This window comes from Stigmatopora nigra, chromosome 11 (genome assembly GCF_051989575.1).
Source record: "Stigmatopora nigra isolate UIUO_SnigA chromosome 11, RoL_Snig_1.1, whole genome shotgun sequence".
Classification (NCBI taxonomy): domain Eukaryota; kingdom Metazoa; phylum Chordata; class Actinopteri; order Syngnathiformes; family Syngnathidae; genus Stigmatopora; species Stigmatopora nigra.
This window is the reverse complement of record NC_135518.1, coordinates 11884472-11906807: the sequence shown is the minus strand read 5'-3', so window position 1 is coordinate 11906807 and position 22336 is coordinate 11884472. Positions and strand designations below refer to the sequence as shown.

The following is a 22336-nucleotide window of genomic DNA, read 5'->3' as shown; positions in this document are numbered from 1 at the left end:
TTTAATCCAGTTCTTTTAATTCATTTAATTAAAAAATCTAAATATTATATCTTAAATGGTCCGGCCCACATAAAATCTTTAGTAAGGCTAATGAAAGTTTTTACACTACAAAACATATCGTGAATGGAAGGCTAACAAGAAAAATGGCCTTCCGCACGCACGCAGGTAGGTAGGTTGAGAAAGATCAGTACTCACCACACACAGCGCTGCCGTAGAATTCCCAATAAAGGCCGGGGTCGCCGTCTGCGCTGCCCTGAAGGTCGGCGAAATAATCTATGGAGAGAAGAAGAGGAGCATGTGACTTGCTAGCGGGGGCCCAGAGAGGGAGGGGGGGGAACCGGGGGGGGCGGCGGGGACGCGCAACCAGGCAAACAATTGCCCTTGGAGACAAGAGCGGCGAATGGATAAACGGCAGTAAAAGAGGAGCGCAGGAGAGCGAGAGGACGTGTTAGGGGAGCGCGGCGCGGGAGGGCGGGAGGGAGGGAGGGAGGGAGGGAGGGAGAAGGGCGGCTGGGGTTGGGGGGGCTAATGGTCAGGGGCCAGCAGCTTCACCACGGGGGAGGGAGCCACTGTCTCTGCTGGGTTAAAGCTGGCTCAGTTCAGAGCGGGGCTGCCGACGGCTGCCAGGAACAAGAGACACACACACACACACACACGGATTCGCACACACGCACATACACGGCCCGGACAGGCCAGTGTGTTTTCAGCGGGCGTGCGCGCGCACATTCGGCGAATCAGAGCCGGGCTTTGTGCCAGCGCTGAGGCGTGGGGCGTCTGGCGTGTGTTTGGAGGGATTAACGGCCTCCAGATGAGTGGGACCAGGTGGAGGGAGGGAGGGAGGAAAGGGAGGGGAGGGAGGGAGGAAGGAAAGAAAGGGGGAGGAAGAAAAAAGAAGGGGGGGGCGGCCATTGCTGGCCCTACCGCGTGGCATCGATTTACACGTCGGCGCTCTTATCAAAGTTCAACGCCGCCTCTTAGCTGCCGCCGGCGCCCCCGCGTGCGCGGCCGGCGGACGACGACCCGGGCGAGCGTTTGACCCAAATTGGCAAATGCCCCCCAAACGTTTAACCCGCAAACGTTCGGAACTTAACGCTAAACATATGTTCCGTTTTTCCGTCCTTCTGCGCCGGATCAAATGCGGCCCTCGAAAGCCAAAAGGCAAAAAAAAAAAAAAGGACGCTTTTCCGCCCCCCCTCCCGTCCGGCCGGCTCACAGGCGAGCCTCTTAAAGCCCTGGGCTTTGGCGTTTTCTCTTCCGCCCCCACCGAGCGGCTTTTAATGAGTCCGAGCTGACGCGAGCCCGTCTCGGGTTACTCGGGAACGGCGGCGGCGTCGGTGGTGGCGGCGGGCCGTGAGGCGTGCTACAAAAGCAAAGTCTCGGGGCCGGAGCCCGTTTCCTCGCGTCCGCTGAACAAACACGCTCGGCGTTGCTAAGTAACCGGAGCCAGGAGGCAACGGCGTGCGGGCTGGCTCGCACTCCCCCGTCTAACAGGCGGTCGAGGGGCCCGCCGGGGGTGAGGGAGGGAGGGAGTGGGGGAGGGTTGGGTCGGCCAGGCCCGATCGGGAGTTTTGCGTTTGGAGGTCGGTCGGTCGGGGTGTTGAAAGGGCCAAGGGGCCCGTTAGGGGCCTGTTTAGGGCCCGTTTGGGGACTGAGAGTTGTTTTTTTTGGCTAAGGCAGAGAGGTGTCCAAACTATTTGCCCGCGTAAAAATATTGTCATCCAAAGGGATCAGGATATTGGCTAAATGCAATGTTCTGATAAAGCAATATTGTGTTAAGTCATTGGCTGCCATTGACGTCAATGGTAGCCAATGGATGACAACAAGTGGATCAACAGCGCCTCTGCTGGTTGTGGATGAGTACTGCACCTCATTTATCTCCCTTGTTCTAGTAACCCTGGACTGAAATCAACTTTGCGACACCACACAAATGGAAAAAGAAGGCTTAAAGAAACTTACCAGTGAGGAAGCGCTCCATGATGTCACTGTGGGTCATTTTCAGAAGACCTCGGCCAGAGTAGGTGGCCAACGTGGGGTCGGCGCCGTAAGACAGCAGAACGCGCACTACATCCAGGTGGTCGTTCTCCACCGCGTCGTGAATGGGCCTAAAAAATAACATGGTCTGTTATTTTAAGAATCCTCTACATGCATCTCCTTGAGATTTAAAAAAAGTCAGTTTTTGTCTAGCGGTGAAGTTAGAAACTAGCATGTCGCTAAATCTGCATTGACGTGGATGTTTTCTGTGCTTTTTGGTTGAAAATAAGCCACTTTCCATCTAGTAGAGCTCCGTATTTTTCTCTTTTTAATGGATTTTCCTTTTTGATGTCCATTTCAATTTCAGTCAAATTCATCGGCAACGTAAGAACGGAACTCGCTCGTAACCGGACGACTCCGAGACAAAAAAAAAAATGAAAGCAGCCAACTTAAGAAAAAAAAGACCTACAAAAAACATCTGCTTTGGATGTTTTTAGGCCCGTTTATTTTGCCAGGAACAGAATCTGCTTCAAGTTCTAACCTGCGGAGCCCTCGTGTCGTAACGCCAAAAAAGCCGATCAAACCCGTCGCGCTAAATGACGCGTGAACGAAAGCTATTAAAAAAAAAAAAAGCCAACTCCGGAAGATGAAGAAAAAAAAGCCGGTTTTATCCGCTTTCAAGATGGTCGCCCTAAGCCTTTTCCTTGGGGTGATGACTATCTTTTCATTCATCTTTCACGCACTGGTGTCAAAGTGGTGGCCCGGGGGGCCAAATCTGGTCCGCCACATCATTTTGTGCGGCCCGAGAAAGTCAATCATTTTAAATCAATAATTGTCATTTTTTAATCCATTTTGTGTGTTTTTAGTTCAAAAATCATTTAGTAAAATCAAAAAATATATTTAAAAAAGCTGAAATAAACAACTAATAAATAGTCAAAAAATAATTCAATAAAATCTAAAAATATATTTTAAAAAGCTATAAAAAAAAACAACTCAGGAAGAGGAAAGAAATAAAAAAGCCGGTTCTAACCGATCGGTTTGCATTTCATGGATGGGCCAAAACGTACCTGGTCCCGTCTTGGGCGCTACAGTTGATGTCGGCGCCGTAGTCGAGCAGATGTTGGACGATACCCAACCAGCCGCGGGCGCAAGCCTCGTGGAGGGCGCAGTAGCCGGCGTAGTCGCGGTGATTCACCTCGCACACTCGGTTCTCCAGGCAGTACAGCACCACCTCCTGTAGGGGGGAGAGAGGCCACACTTGAGCGCCGCGTTGGAAAAACAACGACGGTCCAAAAAGACGGACGGCTTCCGGCGGATCGGGTTTCCCGCCCAGGACAAATTAGGGGAAGGGGGGAAATGAGCGTGTTCCTGAGCTGGCCCCACATTAAAACCCCCTTGCGCAAAGGCGGCGGCGTCGTGCCGCAGCTGGCGGCCAAGGAGGCCGGCAGACTCCAGAGCGTGACTCCACGCCGCCTCCACTGCCAAATTTCTGAGGGCGCGCGAGCGTGCGGCGAAATGGAAGCGGAACAAAGACGTTTGACGGAAGCGCTCGGGGGGCCGCAAATCTTTTCTCCGGTCTAGGAGCGGGCGGGCGGGCGGGCGGGCGGGCGGAAAAAATACCAAACCGCTGCTAAAAGGGGGAGACGGCAAAGGGGAAGGAATCGGACCGTTTTCTAGCGATAACAACGTGTTTTTGGGTATTTTTTTTTAGATATTACCAATGTTATTATATTTTTACATTTTACCAAATTATTTTTGAACTAAAAACAAAAAAATGGATTAAAAAGTTACAATCATTGATATAAAAGGGAGAAAATCAGTAAATTTAATACACATCTAAACTTTACATTTGAATTTGATCCTAAAACAGAAAGTCATCACTCATGATTGACTTTCCCGGGCCACACAAAATGATGTAGCGGGCCAGATTAGGCCCCGAGCCGCGGCTTTGACACACATGTCCTAAAACAAATGGCGATTTGGATTTTTTTGGGTGCTTTTTTCCCCCCCAAAACGACCGTTTTAATCAGGTTGGCGACGCAAAGGTAAACGCCAGCGCTTAGCGTCCGTCGTCCCCGTGACGGCCCACCGCCGAGACCGACCTCCCTCCTTTCCGTGAACCTCGGGAATGACTGCAAACTTCCATTTCTATGCTAATTCTCGCCCTCCGGCTGCTCCGAGTGTTTATCTCGCTCGCTCCCCATTTTCGCGAAAGGGCGGCCGGAGGAGGAGGAGGAGAGGGGGAGGGGGGGTGGAGGGAGGCGACGCCCCGACAGATGACAGATTAATGAGTCCGCGGATGAGATCCGCCGGGGCCTTCCGCCGGGCCGCGGCTGACAATAACGAGAGATGAAAGGGTGGGCTTGTCGCGCGCGGGTGGCGCTCCAAAATGCACGCGCGGGCGATAAGAGCGATTTAGAGGACGATCCGGGTCGGAGGGAGGAAGGGAGGGAGGGGAGGAAAGAGGGGGGAGGCAGGATACCGGGAAAAGTGAACAAGTGTGTGCGAGAAAAGAAAAAAAAGCGTCAAATGGGGTGGGGGGCGACACGCCAACTGCTTTCCACTCGCTGCCAGAATTCTGTTTGCCTGCTGGAGAGAGATTCAGGGCCCCCTTCCCCCATGTTGGGGGGAGGCCGAGCCACGAGCACGGAGTCGACGTGCCGCCGATGAGCGCGTGCGTGGCCCGCGGAGGAGGAGGAGGGGGGGGGGGGGGGGTTGTCGCTGGCGCTAAACCTCCGGAGCCGTGTTTAATATCGCTGGGAGAGAGCGAGCGGCTTAGCGCCAGAGCCTGGGCCGGCTTCCCGCCAGCCCCGGCCCGGCGCACACGCATCTCGGCAGAATAATGAGGCTGGCACGCGGACGCGCACGAGCACGCGGGCGCTTCCCGCCGCCTCTCGCCGCCGCCGCCGCCACCGCTTTCCCTCCGTCCTCTAATCTCCCTCTCTAGAATGCTTCCCTGCGCTCGCCCGCAATCAATGCATCACTCAGACATTTAACCCCTTGCAGCGCGGCGCCGCTACGCGCCGCGCATACGAGCAGATGTCGGCGCGTGCGACGCTAGGTTAGCCGGCGCTAGGAGGGATGGGGGGTAGGAGGGGGGGATCGTGGCCCGGAAGATTGGATGTTTCCGCTAATAAATTCAAAAAGGGATAATGGTACCGCCTGGGAATGATGGGGAAATGTTTAAAAAAACAACAACGAAAAAAGAAATGGTTTCTTATGGCGTTGGCTAATGTTGACGAGGGGATATGTCCAATTTTTTGGGACTGGGAAACATTGGCATTCGGTGGCCTACATTGGTTTTTGGTAGAAACTTTGATTTTGTTGCAGTTTCTATTAGATTGAAATATTGACTTTTAAGTTCTTCTTACAAATAATAATGTCAAACGAACTGATTAGCATATGACCAAGCTAATGTTGCTTCCAAAAACTAATGTAAAAGTTAGCATAATAATGTATGGCATTGAAACTAATAAAGGGCAGAGGTCAGGTATTTGGCTATGTCGGTTTTTCTACCTTTGAATTTGGTTGCTTAGGCAAAAAAGTCCCTGCTTGAATAAAAAATGTCGTACCAATAGCTGAATTTTTGAGGTGGGCGTCGTCCCATCGCGAGCGCCTGCCAGAAGGCCGGAGCCAAAATATGAAACAGCTCCTCTACGATTGGAGGTCAGGCTAGAGGCCGCATATGGGGCGCCAAAAGTCGGCCATGTTATCTCCGCCGGCAAAAAAAATCCCAAATCAGTGCAATTCCCCAGTTTTCCTGATTATAAATGCGGCGGGTACTTAAAATGCAATTCAGCTTCGCTCCAACGCCGGCTCGAGGAGGGAAAATCAGACGTGATTTATGTGAGGAGAATAAATGACAGATTGCACCTTTATCCCGCCTTTCAATGGGCTGTAGCGAGGGGGCCGGTTGGCGTGGGGGGGACGTGGGCTTTGGCGAGGGAGGGGGGCTCTAGCCTGGTTGAAGAGAGGGATGAAGACATCCGCAGCATCTCAGCTCATTACCATTTCAAATGCTCCGCCACAGAGGCGGACGGGGGGGGTATTTGAGGTTGGGGGGGCGAAGCGAGCGGGCTTTCATGTGCGCCGGCACGGAGCGCCAAACTAAACGAACATGAATATATGCGCCGTGTCGCCCGGGCATCGGCAACGTCGCCAAGCATTTTTAACACATTATGGGGACCGCTCATCGTTTAAGAATTGGTCACCAGGGCGTCCCATCCTTTTTAGGTGAATGTCAATGGAAGGTCAATTGGCATCAATCTTAAAGTTTCATGTATTTGTATAAGTTGTGTGTTGAACTTATATTTGTTGTGAAATGGGTAAAAAGTCTATGGTAAAATACACATGGGGGCCTCAAATTATTCCACAGGGGGCTAGAAATTGGCCCACGGGCCGTATGTTTGAAACCCTTGTGCTAAATTACTAGAATAGTGAAAAAACTAGTTTGTTATGAGTAGAGGTTGAGGCCATCATAACTGGGATCTGTCCATCCTTCCCAGGTCAATGGGATTGGACGCCAAGCTTAGCTATCAATGGAAGCTAATGACTTTAAACAGAATTTGAAAATGTATTTCCCTCCCCTCCCCCAAACAAGTCAGAAACGGTTAAATCTTGCCTATTAGGAATTTGCATGTGCGCTGTGTGCAGGTGTGCGATAGCACCATAACGCCATACTACCCCCCCTTCTCCTCATTTATTTTTATAACATCAGTCATTCCAAGCGGCCTGTTGAGAAGAGCGTGCCGGCGTGACTGTACGTGCGCTTATTAGGTCATAACTGGCGTCGCTTGGCGTGTCACGCTCATCAGCAAAAGGCGGTGGCGTTGGGCGGCATTGGGCGCACGCGCACGGCGCCGTCTCTCCCAGGCCCTCCTATCTCGCTGCCTGGGCGCGATAAGCCCGCAGCTGGCGGCGCTAAAACACCAGTCCGGGACGAACGGCGTGCGTGCGTTGACATCTTCGTACGCCCGTCTGTGTGAGTGCGTGTGCCTGTGTGTGTGTGTGTGCTGTGCATAAATTGGTGGTTGTGCGGGTGTGTGTGTGTGTATGGGAGCCCCAGGGGTCTGCCCCGGGCTTATCGCACGCAGGCAGTGAGAGACGCGCTTCCTGAGAGAAAGAAAGGGAGGGGAAGGCGGGGGTGTTGTTTGCGCAGCGGCCACTGCCTTGTTTGTGTAGTCTCAGGTTTTCTCCTCCCCCCTCTCGGCACGCAGAAAGGGGGGGGGGGGGGGTGCGAGGGAGGGTGAGTGGAAAGAAGAAGGGAGAAAAAAAAGAAGAAGAAGCGGGAGGGGAATAAAACGTTTGAGAGAGACGCATAAATCACAGGGCCGAGCCAGCTTCTCTCCCGCACGGTTGACTGCTCCCGTTCGAGAAGGAAGGAAAGAAGGAAGGAAAGAAGGAAGGAAGGAAAGAAGAAGAGCCGCCACCTCCGCCAAAGCCCAAGCCCAAACCTACGCCGCCGCTAACCGCAGTCACCGCGGCACATTAGAGGGCCATTAGAAGGCGATTATCCTCCCGGCGCTTACCTCTCATTCACACTCTCCTCCGTCGCCCGCCCGCCCGCCACCGCCGCTGCCGCCGCCCGCTCTGACGCACGTGCGCCTAATCATCATAAATGCGCGTCGGAGTCGGTGCGTGTCCATAAAGCCAGCGCTTAATGAGCGACGCGCACACCTACTTAGGGTCGGGCCACGACGCCTCTGCCGGTCGTTAAAGAGATTACACGCGCCAGAGTGCGGCGCCGGCCGGCTGGACCAGGAGGAGGAGGAGGCGGGGCGTTGGGGGCCGCGACGATCGATAAATCCATTTGGAAAATCTGTCCGGGGGACGGAGGGGGGAGGAGAGGCCAAAGGGCCGGACGGATTTTATTAAAAGGATCTGTTCGCGTAGAGCGCCACCTAGTGGAGGAATATCTAACGGTGCTAGCTATGTTACGTTAAAAAGTGGAAAAGGCTGGACGGTAAATGAAGTCGTTAATTTAAAAGTTGACAAAAATTGTCAAAAGCGAAAACGGGGTGCAGTACTTAGCTAGAACCAGCAGGGGCGCTGTTAACACACTTGTCACCAATTCAAAGATCGGGTTTTTGGATTTCTTTATCTACTATCGTCAATGGTAGTGAAACATGATCAAGAAAATCGCAAAGCAACATCGAAGCTATTTTTTAGCTGACTAGCTCCACCTAGTGTTAAAGATAAGAATTGCGATTGGACGTAGACCTAATTTCAGCTACTTGCGCCGCCCGCGCTCAACTAAATAGTCACCATTGCTCGCGGGCCGATAAAAACTTTGGATTAGATTTTTTTTTTTTAAGTCGGGGCCGGCGCAAAATTTGCCGGCGAAGCCGATCGAGGGCGCCTCGGCGCTAAACGGCGCCCGGCGCCGAGCTCTTAGGTGGGAAAAGCGGTCTATCTAAAAGCTTTGCGAGCGACGGGAGATTCTTGTCTTGCGCTGTGCTACGGGGCGACTGCCAGAAATCGGCGCCGTGGGGGAGAAAAGATGTCTGGATGCGCCAAAAAAAAGGAAGAAAAAAAATGAAAGAACGAAAGGAGAGCGAGCATCTCCGCGCTTCTCCGTGTGATGATTCCGCCGATGCCTTCCGTGCGCGTGTGTGTGCGTGTCACACTTCGCCACACGGAAAATTAATGAGATGTGAGAGCGGAGCGAGGCGAGAGGAGGGGAGGGGTGGGAGGGAGTTAAAGGGGTGGGGGGGGCGAGGGGCATGAGGCGGCGGTGGGTGGTTTAGCGTGCGTGTGCGCTCGCGGGGTGCCAACGACAATCTGAGTCACAAAGAGAGGAAGAGAAAGAGCGCCGAGAGCAAAGAAGGGGGAGGGAGGGGGGTTTTAAGGGGGGGAGAGAGGGGGGGGGGGGCAACGAACGGAAACCCGAGAGAGAGAGAGAGAAAACGACGGGACGAGTTTTAAGAAGAAAGCCTTAACGCCGTTGGAATAGATGGAAGATAAATAGAGGGCGAAAAGTGGAGGACCATGGATGGCGAGGAAAGCGACATAAGCCTGGACACGCCCACATTTTGGGGGGTTTTGGGAACAAAGTGGCTCTACCAAATTAGCTCAATTCAAGCAAAGAGGAAGTCAACATGGGGAAACTTGGTGTAAGAATGTGTAGCTTAGGGAAACACTAGCCCCGCCCCCCTAAAAAAAAACGTAAACAAGCTCCTCACCTCGTAGCCCAGACGCGCCGCTCGTTGGAGGAGCGTCTCGCCGGCGTTCTTGTTGACGATGAGTCGTCGTGCTTCGGGTGGGATGGGTCGCACGGTTGGTGCCTCGGGGGTTCCGGTGACCTCTGTTGGGGGCGGGCGTAGGGCGGTGGGAGAGCGAGGCTCTGCTGGAGAGCGGGGGTAACCATCGGGAGAGGCGGAACGCTTCCTTTTGGCGTCTCGCCGTTCGTTCGCCTGTGTGGGGGAGAGAGGAGTGGCGTTAATGGCGTGGAAGACGCACGCGTGGTTTTAACGTGTAACAGCTGTGTTGTTTTTATATGGGAGGGACTTTTAAGGCGAGGGTCGGCTAGAAATGGGCGCAAAAAAAATCAAAAATATTTTTAAGTGGCGACATTGACGGCAGGGCGCGTTCCGCCTTTCAGCAAACGCGCGGTCCAAATGGACGCGTGGGCGCGAGAAGACAATTATGGCTTATTATAGCGCCATTAGACGTGAACGCCAACTTTTTTCTTCCTCCAGAAAATAAACCACGGATGAAAGGGCTGGTCGTGAAATCCTTCCAGATGCTTTCGTTTTTTGATTTTAAAAGGGGAAAGTGCTTGGCCGTCATCCGCCCAGACGGATGTCCAATCCATTTGGATGGGGAGGGGTAATGGTGGTGTCAAAGTGGCGGCCCGCGGGCCAAATTTGGCCCGGCGAATCATTTTGTGTGGCCCAGTTTTAGGATAAAATTCAATATAGTATACTTGTAACTTTTTTGATTTTCCCACTTCTAAAGAAATGATTGTCATTTTTTAACACATTTTTTCAGTTTTCAGTTAAAAAATCATTTTGTAAAATCTAAAAATATATCAAAAAAGCTAAAATAAACAGTTTTAGATCTATAAAAAACTGAACATTCAGGGCTTTTAATCCATTTATATAAAAAAAAAATCTAAAAATATTATATCTAAAATTTGGCCCAAATAAAATCAAGTTGACGTTAACGCGGCCCGCGAACCAAGTTTGACACCCTTACTTTACGGTTTAAAGTTGTCAATAAGGAGCTAAAGGCTAGCGCTAACGCTAATTAGCACAAGAAATTGTAGTCTGAACTCAAGCTTCTCATGCGGCCCGCCTCCGCTTACCAACGGCAAGCGATAGAGGCGTGCTTGCGAGCGCGTGCGTGGCGCCTCTCGGTGGAATTCCGTGTCGAAGCAGCTGTCAGGCTGAGTAGGAGCAGGGGAAGAGCGCGGTGGTGTGGGCGGAAAACAACTCGCCTTTTTTTTTTCTTCCCCCCGCAATTTTCCCCGCGCTGCTCTTTTTTCCCCCTCCCTCCCTTCCTTCCCCCCGCCGCGCTTTTGAAGTTCACGCGCTCGACCGCGGCTGCCACATTCCTCGCCGGGCGAGGGGGGAGGGAGGCGACGCGAGCGGGCTCCCGGCGTTCCGAGCCGCCGTATAATTGCTCCGGGGTTTTGTTGTTATGTCAGGAATGCTCACCGACGCGCACGTCGACGCGCCGCCACGGGGCGGACGAGACGCGCTCCGCAATTAAGCGCCGAGACGAGCTCCCGACGGGAGGCAGCGCCGGCTTCCCGACGTCCTAAACGCCCCGTCTCCCTCCCCCCCGCCGCGACGACATCGGCACTCACCTCGTCGTCGACGTCGTCGTCGTTATTGTCGTCATCGGCGGCCATTTCCGTCTCCGGCCCCGGGCTGTCGGGCTCGTCGTCTTTTCTCCTCTCTCGTTCCCGCGGGCCCGTGTGCTTGGTCTTGCACGGCCGCTTGCCCTTGGGCTTGTCCGCGTTGCTATGACGACGCAGCTTGAGGGGAGGGGCGCCCCCCGGCGAGGGATCCGGAGAGGGGGGACCGCGCCGAGGCTCCTTGGGGCCACGGTCACCTGAGAAGGGCCCCGCCGGATGCGCTCTGTCCTTCACTTGGACGCCGGGGTGAAGGGGAGGTGCGGTGACTCCTGTGGGAGAGCGAGAAGGGGGGGGTTAGTGAGTGAGTGGGGGGTTCGGAGGGGGTGGGATTTCAGTGCGAACCCGTGGAAAGGCAGCAAGGCCATCTCTCACCCTCCTCTCTTGGTTTATTAATGAGCGCCGAGAGCTGTCGGCGAGCGGCGTACGCCTGCTCCATCAGGAAGAAAATATTGCCCCCCCGTTACGCGGCGCCACGCAATGAGCCCCCCCCCCCCCCCCATAAACCCCCTCCCCCATAGAGACACACACGCACTGCAGCAAGGATGATCTCGGATGTGCGCAAATACGCCGCTTACCTAGCCAGAAGAAGAAAAAAAAAGAAAAGAAGCGGCGGGTCCTGGAAAAGCACAAGGTCAAAACGCTATTTAAGAGCTTAATGGAAAACGCCGTTCCTCTGGAGGACGCTCGCCAAGTATTCCGCCCGCGCCAGACCAAGGGAACGCCGCTTGGCTGGCGGTCGCTGGCGATTGTGTAGTTTCTTTTTTGTAAACACAATCTGATTGGACAGTAAACTAAACAAGGATGGCTTGGGTGTGGTACTTTGATGGGCGGGAACTAATTGAGAGGGGTCCACAGTAGAAAAAAATAAGAAAATTAAAAATCGTATTTACGGGCTATTATGTTTAATTTGATCATAAAACATAAAGTCGACCCGCATAATTTACTTTCCGGGGCCAAATCTGGCCCCCAGGCCGCCACTTTGACACCAATATTTTTCAAAATTTAGAAGTTTTTTGAGCCGAGTTCTAAGACGATCCTTCTCGAAAGAAAAAAAGCACTTTGCGACCCCCCACCCCTCCTCTTGTGTGTAACGTCACGTGAGCGTGAAGTTTAACGCCGCCCTTTTGTGGCCAAAGCAATTATCGCTAATGCATTTATTGATCGGATTGTGGGATTCGGTGTCACGGCGTGAAAGCGCACGCATTTACTACAATAACCTGCGAGTGGACCTAATGATCTCGGTGCGAAAGAGGCTTCCAAAAGCCACGCGCTGTTGCCATTTAGCTGTAAAAAAGGGGGTACTCCACCACCTCCCGCGTCCCTGATGCTAACACTAATGCTTTGTATATATATATACACATATATACATATATAGATAATATATAATTATTATATATAATTTTGAAGTATGAATTAATTAGCTTTCATTGACGACCATAGACGTCCAACCCAATTAAACCGGGAGGGTTGGCAGCGCTAACCGAGCAGAGGGGGAGGAAAAAAAAATGGTTGCCGGGCTGTTGCCAAGGTGACGTTATCTGAAAAGGTGAAAGCGGGGGAACAGAAAAAAAAACTAACGAAAAGAAATCTGCGGCCAATCAAGGTCTGCGCTTTCTGCGGGCAACAGAAAAGCCAAATTTATTCACTTTCTTTCATCTCCGCCGCGCTCTTTTATTCACTACGGCGTTCTTCTCCGCATCGGTCGGGACGCGCGTGGTTTGAATACGCCCCAAAAGACACGCCCTTTTTTTCCGTCACCGTTCTCAGAGGAAAAAAAATAAAAAGATGAGACATTAGTCAGACTACACCTGCCCACGCATATCTGTCTCCTCTGTACCCCATTTTCTGCGCCCGCTTCCCCCCCAAAAAGGCTCCCGGGAAATCCCCCGCCAGAAAGCCAAAGCCGAAGATAGATTTGCGTGGTGCCACTCACCGTTAAGCGGCCTTTCGCATCCCCACTTCCTGTCGGCGTCGGGCCCGGGCGCCAGCGAACGGGGCCACGCCGGCTCCTGCTTGATGTGGGGGCGCTCGGGGGAGACGCCCCCTTGGGCGGGCTTGCTGAGCCGCAGACCCTTCAGTTCGATGCGGACTTTTAGCTTGCGCACTTCCTCGTCGTCGTCCTCGTCGCCGCTGCTTTGCTCGTGCTCGTCTGAGGAAAAAAAAAAATGAAGGGGAAGTTTAGCCCGAGGCCACGTTGGGGAAAAAATAACATCAGAAAAAAAATTGTTGACATTTTAAGTCATGTAAGAAATGGCTTCGGGTTGAGTTCTGTGTTTTCCGGGATGTCCCTGAATGCACCGCGTGGTTGACTGGAGGGAGATGGCTTTTTAGTTTCCTTTCTATTGCAAATAAACCAGCAGAAACGCCATCTTACTCAAGTCCTGATGGACATTTCCGACTTAGAAATGCAAGTAGGGACAGAACTTGCCGCCATTTTGTTTCACAGAGATGAAAATGGAATTAAAGTGGGAGAACAGGATTAAAAATGGCCACTCACCAGCAGACATTCTGCCTCTTTTCTGCGGATGGAACGTCCTCTCTTCATCCTCCAACTCAGAGTCCTGCTCCATTTTAAGGGCCCGCAAGCGCTTCCCACCGACGCCAAATTCGGGCACTAGGGCCTCTTCTGCGGACGTCGGCGCCGCTTCCGAGTCGGAGCGACCCGACTCCCTCTGGGCTCCACATCTCTGAAGCACCGTCACACGGTTATTGTTGGGGTACGCCAACAGGACACCTGCGCCTGCACAGAAAACCCAACCAACCACCAGTGAGCCAAAGGCAGAACCCGCGAGACATCCACCAAACACTAGAGAGACGCTAGTTAAGAAGCGGGCGGCTTTTATTCCTCTTTAAAGACGGGCTGTAAAAGTTTGATGGGGTAAAGACTTTTTTTCTCCGACGTGGTGTCGGCCGCGCTTCCGCGGAGGCCAAACGACATCCTGCTCTCCCCCTTTTTCCGCGTCCTCCCCGGCGGCGTGACCGCGCCACGCCCTTCTCACATAGAGCGTGACTCCCCCCCCCCCCTCCCTCCCCCCTGGGCTCCCAGATTCCCTCTCCGTGCCATAATTAGGCTCACACGTCAGCCGCGGCCTCGCTCCAACACGCAGCTGGGCTGCTCGCCAAGCTAACTAACCGCCTCCCCCCCCCTCTGTTGCGCTCCCCTATCCGCTTTCACTCCCTCCCTCCCTCCCGCACAATCTCTCTCTCTCCCTCTTTCCTCCCTTTTCTCCCTCCCTCTCGATCGTAACCCCGCGCGCAGATAAGCACAAAAGGCTTCTTGAAAAATAAAAGCCCCCCCCTCCCTCTCTGACTGGGCCGGCGCTTGTGCAATAACGTCTGCGCCGACAGAGGAAAAGCCCGCGTCTTTTTTTAGAGTGACCCGGTCTGGCTGGCCACAGCGTTTGCGGCATGTGCACGCCAGCGCGCTTATTGTTTGTACGTGACTCCCAGAGTCCTCGTTTATAGCCCCGCCGCCGCCGCCGCCGCGCTCGCTACGATAAATCAGGGGCGTCCGGATGGCGACCCGCCACCGCCTGGCTTTTATTGGATCGCGGAAAAGTGTGAAAATACACGCCAATAGGCTGCACGCATAAGAAGCTGGAGTTGCCACTGCAGTTTTAACGCTAAATGGAGTTTTTTTTAACCGTTTGGCTAAATAAAAAAAAACGATTTGTGACTTATAGTCCAGAAAATACCATTTATAGTATATCAACCCTTGAAATGCGTACATTTTGTAAACCGTTTTTTTCTCTTGTTTACCCGATTTCTGCCATTTGAATTTGTTTTTCCCGAAATCCTCTCCGGTCTACACCCCCTCAATGTATAAAGCATAAAATGTGTCTCACCCTCTCTCTCCCCCTGCCGGGTGGCGAATTGGCCATACTCCAACGCTCTCTCTCTGCGTTGGCCGTCAGCCAGCTCCCGTCCCGCTGTCGGGGCAGACGTGCAGACGTTGCCACCACCACCGCCTCCTCCTCCTCCGAGGCCCTCCTTCTCCTTGAGTTCCAGCTCCGAGAACCGCATCATGGCCCGCTGCGCACCCACACACACAATCGACAAAGAAAAAAAAATGCAAAGAAATCCCATGAAAACCACTAGTGGTCCGACCGAGCCCGTGCACAATTTTTTTTTCCAATTTCAGCCTCAAACTGGCCTCGACAGCGACAAAGGCACACACATAAAAAAGATAAATAAATAAATAAAAGTGCGTTAAAGAAAAAAAGAAGTGATCGCGTTTTTGGTTAAAAAAAAAAAAAATCAAAGAAAACGCCAGAAAATTAAACGGACATACAAGACGAAAAAAAAAGGAGGGGGTATGGGGAGGTGGTTTGGGGGCGGTTGTGGGGGGGGGGGGGGGGTCAAGCAAGAAAGACGGGTTAGACTACTGCAGCCGTTGTGAGTCCATGCGCGTTGGGCCTTAAAATCCCGGCATTTTCTCCTTTTCCTGGAATACAAACATGGCTAGGAAACATACATCTAAAGCCCCGAGGCGGATGGAGGAGGGGTAGGTGGGAAAAGTGGGGGGGGGGGGGGGGGGGTTGGGTAAGGTAAAGGGTGCGAAAAAACAAAAAAAAAGGAAAAGTGTGCAGCGATACAAGAAGAAGACAGAGGCCGTCGGAGGCGGATATGATAAGAAATGTAAAGAACTGACCTCCCAGTTAGCTGCAGGTTGACTTATATTACTCCCCTCTCGTGATATGACTTCCATCTAAGCAATTAGAATGGGGGGGTGGGCTCAATATAACCGTCCATCATTTATTTCACTCTCCCGTTTAATACCAGCGTTTTCTTTACACACACATTCACAAGGCACTTCCGTCCAAAATGTGAAAAAAATGGAAAAAAAACAAGCAAAAAAGGTGGTCACAAAACTATCAAAATGCTTTCTGAATGCGTTGTTGTGTTGCTTTAAGGACAGAATGGAAACAAGAATCAAAAAAATGGAAAAGGCAAAAATTGACAGTAACTAGGCATTAGCCTTTGGTTCCCCGCTAAACAAATTCAATTATCACGCATTCAGAAATGGAGCGTTTGATAGCTTTGTGCCACAGCTGCGCATTGACAAGCATAACACCCAAAAGGACAACAACAACAACAACAACAACAAATGGCGTTCACCAGGATGCCTTCGATAACACGCACAGACATTTGGGACACATTAACCAATCTGCCTCTGCGCATGACAAAGCGTAGGGTTTGTTGTCTTTTTTTTGATTATTGACGGAGTGGGGAGCTCAAACGCCACCACGTCATTGGCAAATGTTTTGACCTTGCGTCCAATTATTAGTATTTTTTTAATAGCGCAATGAGACATAAACCATTGTTTTTGTTGGGAAGGACCCTTGCCAATAGTTTAATAAATGACCCCAAAATGGCCGCTTCGAACCAAAATGGCTTCCAGTGTTGTCTTAGTTTCTACAAATTGTTCGAAACGCGACTGGTTGAAGGCAAATTACGGAGTCTTTAATCGCGGGTAGGCCCCTAAAATGGTGAAAAAGGACTCCCGGGGGGTTTCTATAAAAAATAAAAAGGGGGCTCGCGACCCCTATGCGGCTGTAATTTGAACAAGAGAAAGAAGGAGCGAGTGAGGGATGGAGAAATGGAGGGTGGGGGTCTTTTTTTTAGCCAAAAGAGGGTGAAGAAAATGATGACCTTGGACAGCAATCAGGCAGGGCGGCACAGCGGCTTGGCGGGGAGCAACTACGGGCTAAGGGGGTGCGCCGGGGGGGTCGGAGCTAGTCAGGAAAGCCCGGCAAGAGGGCAGCTGCTCTTTTCTAAACACGTACGACAAGCCCTTCACCCTGAGGTTAAGCGTGGCCGGCGGCGACATGGCGCCGAGCCCAAACGGCGTTGGTGGGGGGGGGTAGACGCGATGGCGTCGCCGAGCGGAACACGCGTGGCCTCCCCGGGGGCGCCGACGCAAGGACGAACCGGAGAATAACCTTTGGCGAAGGCGCGTTTGCTAATCGACACGCAGACGCGGCGGGCCAGGTTGACCTTTGACCGTCGTTGCTGATAGGAGGTCGGCCTCGCGCACGTCGGCGGAGGTGGCGATAAACTCCGGAGGAGGGGCAAGGTCAAGCCCGCCGCCAAGACGCTAGCATGACAGCGAGGGGATTAGTCTTGGCGCGGTGGTGGAAAAGGACTTTGCTAGTCACGGGGAAAAAAAAAATTATTTCCAAAGGGAAATTTTTGAAAGAGTCTCAAATTTTGAGCCCTTGGGTTCGATTCCCTCCCCTTACAATGTTTGGAGACACACGCCTCGTCCGCCATTAAGTCCCCCACTCTATAGTTTTGCTGTTTAGCTAGTGCACAGTAATATTTAGGGTTTTTTGAAAAAATATCTTTAAAAAAAATATATAGCTAAATATTCTCTATTATCTAAAATTGTCCGGCCCACAAATATTATATCTAAAATGGTTCACATGAAATGGAGTTGATGTTAATGCGGCCCACTTTGGACACCCTGGCTGTAATTTTGTATTGTAGGCGCGCAAGGGCAGGATTGGTCACAGACATCAACAAATAGAGACAAAGGTGATTGGTCCTTACCTGTAGAGCTTTCTGCTCCCGGCTCAGCTTGCTGGAGTCGCCGTACAACTCCGTGGTGACGCATTTGAAGCGGTCGCCGACAAAGCCCGTAGAATTGGCGATCCTCTTAGCCAGGCCAGCGCGCCGGGCGCCCTTGGGGTTCTGGCCGTCTTCGTCGTCCTCGTCCTGGGACTCTCCCAGGTCAACCAAAAAGTCTTCCACTTCGCCGTCCCGGCACGCGGCGGAGTCCCGGCCGGATTCCTTGGCGGTCAAGTGAGCGGCTCCGGCCTCGCGTTCTCTTTTGTCCTTGCCGGAGCTACGCTCGCCGGAGGTGCGGGCGCACCGCAAAGTGCTCTGGTCGTCGTCGGCGGGGTCCGGGCTGGGGCACGGTTCCTCCGATGAGTCTTCCGCCGCTCGGCGCGTCCCGGGTTCGTTGGGGAAGACGCCGGGGATGGCTACGGGGCAGGCTGGGTCTTGAACCGCCTTGGGTTTGCCGTAAGGGGTCTCCTGCGGTCCATCCACCGGGTGGACCTTCTGCGGGTAGGGGTGCGGGAGATGATGGAATTTAGCTTCGTACTCCGCCCTGGTTTTGTTTTGGTTGCTAGGGTAACGTTCGTTTTGGTCAAAAGCTGAGGATTCCCCGCAGGGGGGCTTGTGGACCGTGGCGGCGGACTCGGCGTCCGTGTCCGAGTGGACCAGGTCGATGCATTCGATTTTTTCTCGGTGGGTGGTGGACGGGGAGGTGGTCTTGGAGCGAGCGGCGTTTGGCGCTCCCGCTTCTTTCTCCGCTTTACTCAGCGGGTGGGAGTCTCGAGACTCCTTGGCGGAGCTCTTCTCCCGTTCTTCGAACGAGTTCCTGGGCTTGTCGTGTCCCCGCGTCTTGAGGCCGACGTCCCCCCGCTCCGAGAGTTTTTCGGAAGGGGGCTGCATCAGAGGGTGGGACATCTCCTGCGAATTGTAAGCCAGGTATTCCCCTCCGGAACCCGGGGCCAAGTTGTGGTAGGGGAGAGGCGGCTTGGTGGCCAGGTGAGTGGGGTAAAGGCTGTTGCTGCCCAGCAACATGGGGTGAGGGTAGACCGGACCTTTCCCCGCCATGGGTAGGGGGTGAAGTGCCATGCTGTCGGGGAGGGGGTAGTGCAGATAGCGGTTGGCGTAGGCCAAGCTGTGGCTCAGGTAGGCGTCGCTCTGGGGGAGGTAAAGGGGGCCGGCGGGGTGGCCGTTCTCCAATAGGGGCCTCTTGGCGTTCTGGCTTGACTTTTCGACCGCCTCTCGGTGGTGGTCCGGGGCCAGGGGGCTGTGTTTGGACCAGTCCCCGTTGGATTTGGGGGAGAGGCCCCGTCCGGGGGCGAAGGAGGGGTCCGAAGAAGAGAGCGAGTTGGCTTCACTGATCCTCGGGCAGGACGAACTGCGAGGCTGGGGGAGCACCCGCTCCAGGTTTTTGTGTTTGATCACCGAGGGGGAGGGACCTTTGGCCTGCGAGGATCCCGGATCGCCGGGAGGGCGGGGAGACGAGGACAAGCCCGGGCCGTGCTGACTTTGGGAGGGGGACTGGCTGGGGACCACCCAGGAGGAGTGTAAAGTGCTGATCATCTCCGGTCTCTCCGAGACCTTTGAAGAAGTGCTGCTTACCGCGGAGTGGGGGTGCGGGTGCGGATGCGAGTGAGGGTGCGGGTGGGGGGAGGGGGACAGGGAAAGGTTGTCTTTCAAGAGCTCTCCGCTCCCTGGGAGTCCGTAACGCGCCCCCGGGGCCATGGCGTCAATCTTGATGGGGAAACCGTTGGGGAGTCCGAACTCTAACATCCTCCCGGACAAGTCCAGCGGCTTCTCCGTCAATTCTTTGGTTGCTTGGGGCGGGTGACCCGACTTGGAGGGCGAGCGGCTCGGCCTCCTCTCACTCCCTCCCTCTCTCGGCCGCGGCCGGGCCGGGGAGGGCTGCTCCGGCGCCGCGCCTAACAGGTGCGTGGCCGAAGACGAGGAGACGGGCACCTGGCCCATTCGGGCCACCGGTCTCTGGACGTCCAATGAATTGTCCACCAGGGACTGGGAGAGGCGAGCCGAGGCGTGGGGCGACGAGTCGCTGGGCAGAGCGCTGCTCCCACAGGCGCCGGCGCCCGCGGTACAAACGCCACCCGTCCTGGAGGGAGGTCTACTGGGCCGGCCCCCCCTGTTGGGCGACCTCTCCCGGTCGATGGCGGATGGGTGATGCTGAGGAAGAGGGGAGGGTTGGTGAAGTTGCTGCACAAAGGGCGAGGCCACGCCCAGACCCTTATCCTGGCAGTGCACCAATGACGTGGGGGCCACTGACACTGGCGGGAGCCTCATTTGGGGGGCCACCAGCGGTGAGGACATGGCGGGAGGCGGGTATGTGGGCATGTAGTAGAGACGCTCAGCCGCCGAAGTCACCGCCACGGGGTTGACGGCGCCACCTTGGGGTCCGCAGAGGGAGGGGTAAGCCAGGTGCTGGGGGAGGTATGGGTTGGGTTGGTTCAGCAATGAAGCCTTATACATGTTCAGGGCGTACTTGGACGAGTCCATGAAGGGGTACATGCTAGCTTCCGGGTAGGGGTTGAGCCACGGAAGGCGAAGGTAGCCGCCGGCGCCACTGGCCAAAGCCATTTCGGGGCCTTTGTCCGCCCCGGACGCCAGTCGCCGTTCCAAGCTCAGAGTCTCGGCCCCGGGGATCAGCACCGGTTTGTGGAGGTTTGGAGGAATGCCCTTGTACAGGCCTAAGTAGCCGTTAGCCGCTTTGCGACTGTCCAGGGGGCCGTCGGGCTTGTAGACCAGCTCGGGGAGACCGTCTCGACCGTAGCCCAGAGGGAGGACTCCAGCCTCCCGGCTTTTCTCCGCCTGCAGCGTTCGGATTCCGGGGTAGACCACGCCCCCGTGGAGGCGGAGTCCGTCGTGGATCAGGGCGCTTCGGTCCAGCCCCATCGCCGCCAGTGGCGTCAGTCTAGCATCCACCTTTGGGCCAAAAAAAAGACAAGAAAACATAGAAAAAAAGGAAAAACGGGCATCAGAAAAGAGGATCTCGCTCCAAGATGGCAAAGACGAGTGGAAAAGTCGAAGCTGGAAAAGACTTCTTACCATGTTTTGTGTGATGTGGTTCCCTCGTCTTAGTTCCAGATTGCTTTGAGTCGTAGCATTGACATCACGAACACAAGCGGCCCTGTGGAGATCAGACACTACTTAGCACACAGTGTCTCACTTTTGGCCACAAAAACTCTCTTGTACTCCAACTTTGAAGAAACAGATCTGCCTAATATGACTTACATCGGCAAAAATCTGAAAAACCGCATCACCAAATGTAAAAATAAACCACCAAATGACTTTAATCTCCCATTTTAATCCCGTCATATAATAATATCCAACTTTGTTACCAATTTTATAATCCTCACATTTTGAGCATTCAAGTACTTTTCTCTGTTTTGGACTTTTGCTGACCGGATGTCCATTTTGTCCGCAAAAAAACAACAAAAAATCTCGCCACAGCCATTGCAATCCTCCCAAAAACATTTCTAACGAGCACAGCTGCATGGCTCCTCCCCTCCACGATCCGTCGGGAACGCTTAGCCGCCGCCCCCCCCAGCCGTTGACCCCCATCTTGACCACCCCCGCGGGAGAGACCCAGATTGGTTGACCCTCACTCCGGGCCGCCTCGGCCCAGATTATACATCAGAGACTGGGAACGTTTACCGCCCGTGGACGGCGCGGTGGAAACGTGGAAAAAAGGCGAGGTGCGAATAGAACGACGGACGAAAGACGGAAAAAATTGAATTGGGCGCGGGCGGAATTTGATTGCTTGTGAAATGACCTTTTTAGCTATTATTAATTGTCTGTTAAATTGATCGGCTGCTATTATTCATTTCGATGGTTAAGGAAATTCTAATTGGCCCATCATTTTGAAATCATGAGCCGCCGATCCGTTTTAACCGAGGGCGTCTTGAGTTTAAGGTTGGATTTTTCAAAAGGGGAGGGGGCTTTTTAATTGATTTATATTTTTAGTATATGTTTTTGCGCAAAAAAATGACAAATCAGCGGTCTCTACAACCCTAAAAATCTATTTAACCTAGTATCCTTAGAAAACCCCCAAAAATGAAAATTGCACCCAGAAATGTTGAAAATCCACCTGGCATCGAACCCTCGAACGCTAGACTGCGAGGCAAATTTTCTAACCACTCCGTCAACGCGCCACCTCGACCGCTTGAATACAAAAACATTTTAAAACCCCCTTTATCCTCTCAAAAGAAAATCCACCTGGCATTGAACCCTCGAACCCTAGACTGCGAAGCGAATTTTCCAACCACTTAACCAACGTACCACCTCAACCACTTAAATACAAAAAAAACCACTTTAAAACCCCATTTATCCTCTGAAAAGGATCACGTGATGGTATTCGGGACGTGCTTAATTTGGACCTCGCCTCTCTTGGGGGTAGAATGCTCAAGTCGACACAAAATAAATCGTCTTTTCGTTTCCGAGAGAGGAAAACGGGGCTTGGTGCTCGTCGGCGTTTACGTAGGCGACGTCTCCTTATGAGGACTTTTTTTCTATTTTTTTTCCCTCTGAGCGGCGCCCCTAATAAGGGGAGCCGGCGTAGGAAGGAGGCGAGCGAGCAAAAGAGCGAGCGAGCGAATGGTGGGGGGTTGGGAAGCGCCTTTAAATAGTAAAGAGCCTGGCCGGCGCGCTCAGCAGTGCTGAGAGCAGCAGAGAAAGCGCTCTCCTCTATCATCCCGCAGGAACGCCGGCGAGCCTCGCCGGCACGCCACTTTTATTGCCGTGACCCCAGGCCCATTAATCAGGCTGCCGCGGGGGCCCCCGGGCGCCGCCCCTCCCCCGCCGAGGCCAGGCCAGCCTCCACGACATCCGCATTTGACACAAGCGAAACGGCTAAAAGTGCGTCACTCCCGTTTCCTGTTTCGCAAACGCGCACGCACACACGGCGGTGGCGGTGGTGGTGGCAGTGGCGGCTCATCT

At 53.6% G+C, this 22336-nt stretch overlaps 1 protein-coding gene across 3 annotated transcripts in view; it reads right to left on the bottom strand.

Moving 5' to 3' along the window:
* The window catches only part of bcor (BCL6 corepressor), a 36520-nt gene that overhangs the window by 2250 nt on the left and 11934 nt on the right, over positions 1-22336 (bottom strand). For 2 of the 3 annotated variants that reach the window (XM_077727619.1, XM_077727621.1), the window contains exons 2-12: positions 20447-20528; positions 17384-20323; positions 15483-15539; positions 14677-14863; positions 13329-13571; positions 12765-12980; positions 10781-11100; positions 9153-9383; positions 3039-3205; positions 1957-2102; positions 196-273 (exon numbers count right to left, since the gene is read on the bottom strand). In XM_077727619.1, the coding sequence (XP_077583745.1) occupies positions 196-273; positions 1957-2102; positions 3039-3205; positions 9153-9383; positions 10781-11100; positions 12765-12980; positions 13329-13571; positions 14677-14863; positions 15483-15539; positions 17384-20323; positions 20447-20449 (4588 nt within the window). In that variant the 5' untranslated portion in view covers positions 20450-20528. The remainder of the gene's footprint in view (positions 1-195; positions 274-1956; positions 2103-3038; positions 3206-9152; positions 9384-10780; positions 11101-12764; positions 12981-13328; positions 13572-14676; positions 14864-15482; positions 15540-17383; positions 20324-20446; positions 20529-22336) is intronic. The other variant, XM_077727620.1, reaches the window with a different exon arrangement.